Genomic DNA, 3385 nt, shown 5'->3' with positions numbered 1-3385 from the left:
TTTGGTGGAGTTTCTTGGATGGTTGAAGCAAAAAAAAGATTTGGGCTGCAATCTTTGAAGAAATATCCCACTGTAGGAACTAGGAACACAAAAATGTATGTGATCTTGAACTTTCCAGTACCTGTAGCTTGCTTCAAGTCATTCTTGAGGTTCGAGTCCGATGTGATGAAGATCCAATGTGACCTTGAACTCTACTCGAAGGTATTCTTCGGTGCTAGAGTGCCGGTGTTGCTGTCAATTTTTCTTCTGCTCTCTGAGTTTCAAATGGTTGAATACTTAGCAATTGTATTTTGCGCAGTCTTTGAACATAACCTATGATTTACAAAGAGATTCGCCATATTATAGGGGCCCCGATACCGCTGTTCGCAATCTTTGACCTGTGATTTACAAGTCATGATCGTCCGCGCGATGGTAGCCAAAATGCTACTATTTTTATGGAGGCACGACATCTCTCTCGCTTGTCTGTTGACAAGAAACTCGTCACAGATTTGAAATATGAGACATTTCCAAATTCCAGTGCGTCGCAACATGCAGCAAGCTCGCGCTAATTCAACCGTATCGACTTTTTTGCGCTGAAGTCCACATCAAATAGCAAGTGGCTGCAAAACAATCCGCACCTCGCTCCTTATAGATGCATCAAGTCGAGTGCAAGTGGCGCAAGTGGCCGATGAAACCCCAAGACATGGTGCCCAAGATTTTTCCTGTGCATCTTTGGAAAAAAAAGATTTTCCTGGGTGCATGCATGCACCGCCTGCACTAACCAACCTTGTCATGGGGTTTTAGTCTTCAAGATGGGTGGGAGAGAAACAGAGCGAGAGAGAGAGAGAGAGAGAGAGAGAGAGGAGCTCCGAGAGAGGACGCAGGGATATGTTGGTGTGGAGCAAGGTGGTAGCTGGGAAAAGAGGGTGTGGAGGAGGAAAGGGTGGGATTGAAAGGCACGATACTACTGCATATTATGAGGAAAGTGAGCGATCGATCTAGAGGAAGTAGTGAGGGAGGAGGACTCAGGAGTCGACGAAGGTGATAAGAAGGAATCGAAGGGCTTTTTATAATACTTGCAAAACGGCGAGCTGCCATAAACCATGTCTACAAAACCGCCTTCCGGCAGCCGCCCAGCCAGAGTACTTAATCCCAGCGGTCTTCTCTCACACCACACAATCTCCTCACTGATCTGCCCACAGACTTCGACCTCTCTCTCCAGCTATGTGCCGCAGCCCTCTTCTTCCCTCCCCTCCCACCGTTTCGGCCCCAGCTCCTTCCTTACAAAAGCCTCATCAGCTCGACTGGTGGAACTTCATCGACTTCCCTGATAGCCACCTTGATGTTGTTGACCCCTGGGTTCAGCCCGTTGCAGCAGCTGCATCAGAAGGCTTTGACCTAGGCCCTCCGGATCTTGCATCCGTCTGCCCTTCCAAGCCCGTTGCTCATTCAGAACGATTTGACGTAAGCCCTTCGTATCACCTTCAAACCACCTGGCCTTCCACGAGCTCCCAACATCCCGCCGGACATGTTCCCTCGAACCACGCTTCCCTGGGCTGTGAGAGTGAGGATATCAAATCGCTTTCCACGAGCTCTCAACTTCCCGGAGATGTTCCCTCCACGAGCTCCCAACATCCCGGACATGTTCCCTCGAACCACGCTTCCCTGGGGTGTCAGAGGCAGGACGTCAAATCGCTGTCCGCTTTGCAAATTCCGGACGCCAAACAAGAGGCACAAGGTCAGTACTCTCCCTAAGAGGTCGCATGCTTTGTTCGATGTTTCTAAGACGCTTTGCATACAAACCTATGATTTGTTTTGATGCTCACGCCGTTTTTAATCACTATATGCAGCTCTACACGGAGGCTCTACTCATCTATCTCTTCTAGAGAACAACGGCTCAGCTGTTGATACCCATGGCGCAAGAACAAGGAAGCATATTTACAGAGGCATAAGAAGGCGCCCTTGGGGTAAGTATGCTGCGGAAATCCGTGATCCTGGGCAGGGGATGCGCGTATGGCTGGGTACTTTTGATACTGCGGAGGGAGCTGCTCGCGCTTACGACAAAGCAGCTCTCCGAATCCGAGGCAAGAAGGCTAAACTCAACTTTCCTCACCTTAAAGAGGAGACCCAGAAGGGTGCAGATAAGAAGAAGAGGAGGACAAAACAGAAGTTGGATAGACCTTGCAGCCACGGCGCTTACACGGACAAGGCAGCAGGCGTGTTGAAACATCAAGTTTCGAACTGCTCCTTGATAAATTCAATGCCACAACTTGGATTTGATGAAAAAGTTTCTAAGAAATCGAACGACGGGAGCAGCATCGAATCTCAAAGAGACCGTGGGAGTGGTCAACTATGCAGGTGCAAAGAGGAGGAGAGCCAGCTAGCAAGGAGGTGGACGCAGCAGTTAATTAGGGAGGAACTATATTCCCGCAAACACGCTCTTGATCTACAGGCTGCCGTTGTCTGCGACACAACATTCTTCGGCCAGCTATTTGTTGATGGTAGCTGCTCGTCCCACACGACACTTGCCTCTTCCCAGCCCTCCAGCACTTTCGAGTCTGGATTGCACTCCTCCTCGCCTGATCTCGTTTTTCATTTTCTGGACCAGATCGACGAGGGTCCTTCTCCACACGACAATTTCGATGATTGTCCCTCTCCGATCGACAATTTCGATGATTATCCCTCTCATATAGATGATGTCTCTCTTCGGGATCTCGTGCCATCGGAAGCAACTGGATTTACCTCGGTCTGGAGTGTCCCCCTCTCTGATTTCCCAACACAGGCAGAGGCGCAGATGAGCGTGATGAAGTACGTGCAGCCGCAGCCATGGGCGGAGGACTTCCTGGCACTAGAAGATCTTCTGGACATCACTTTGGACGAGTGATTTTCGTTTGAAACCTTCGATCATGTAGGCGGATGCCCAGACCCCTTAATGTAGATACTTTGTCTTCATATAAACTCTGAGGATGCATCTGATTGAAATGATTCTTGTTGTTTCATGCTCGGGAAATGCTAAGGGGAAGCAATTCTGAAAAACAAAATGGGTAACCGCCAGCATTTTAATTGCTAAGAATGGGCAATTTCTCATGCATCGAGGGTCTCACAGGTATCATTTTTCTTTCAACCTGTAATTCGTGGGCAGATCTTCTAGGCTGGATAGTGACTGCAAGGTCCGCGGGCCGCTCGAGGGAAATCCTAGTCGTCCGATTGGAAGTTCTTCTTCATCGGACGTTGCATCCGAGCGTTTGAGACGTCGCCATCAATTTTCGCACACTGTCGTGTCGCATCAGCGCTAAAAATGGCTTAGAATCCCATGTAAGCAGAGTTGGCGCGCTGAGCCTCAGACTCCCGACGCATGCCGCACGGGAAAAATCCTCGCATGCTCTTGTGGGCATTTCCCTAGGAG

At 49.5% G+C, this 3385-nt stretch overlaps 1 protein-coding gene across 1 annotated transcript; it reads left to right on the top strand.

The window, feature by feature from the left end:
- Nucleotides 1-1034: 1034 nt before the first annotated feature.
- LOC147892055 (uncharacterized) lies at nt 1035-2863 on the top strand. Its single transcript, XM_087388563.1, has 2 exons — nt 1035-1717; nt 1830-2863. Exons 1-2 carry the CDS (start codon nt 1204-1206, stop codon nt 2861-2863), a joined length of 1548 nt encoding a protein of 515 aa, XP_087244689.1. The 5' UTR covers nt 1035-1203.
- The last annotated feature ends 522 nt before the right edge of the window (nt 2864-3385 follow it).

The sequence above is a fragment of the Dipteris shenzhenensis genome, chromosome 17, assembly GCF_047967505.1.
Source record: "Dipteris shenzhenensis isolate YYH24624 ecotype China chromosome 17, Dip_SZ_1.0, whole genome shotgun sequence".
Lineage (NCBI taxonomy): Eukaryota > Viridiplantae > Streptophyta > Polypodiopsida > Gleicheniales > Dipteridaceae > Dipteris > Dipteris shenzhenensis.
Note: the sequence above shows the minus strand (reverse complement) of the source record. Positions and strands in the feature narration are given on the sequence as shown.

Excerpts from the sequence above, each read along its gene's own strand:
- LOC147892055 (XM_087388563.1), top strand. The coding sequence starts at position 1,204 with ATGTGCCGCAGCCCTCTTCTTCCCTCCCCTCCCACCGTTTCGGCCCCA. Across the intron at positions 1,718-1,829 it reads CGCCAAACAAGAGGCACAAG|CTCTACACGGAGGCTCTACT; the intron begins GTCAGTACTCTC and ends CACTATATGCAG.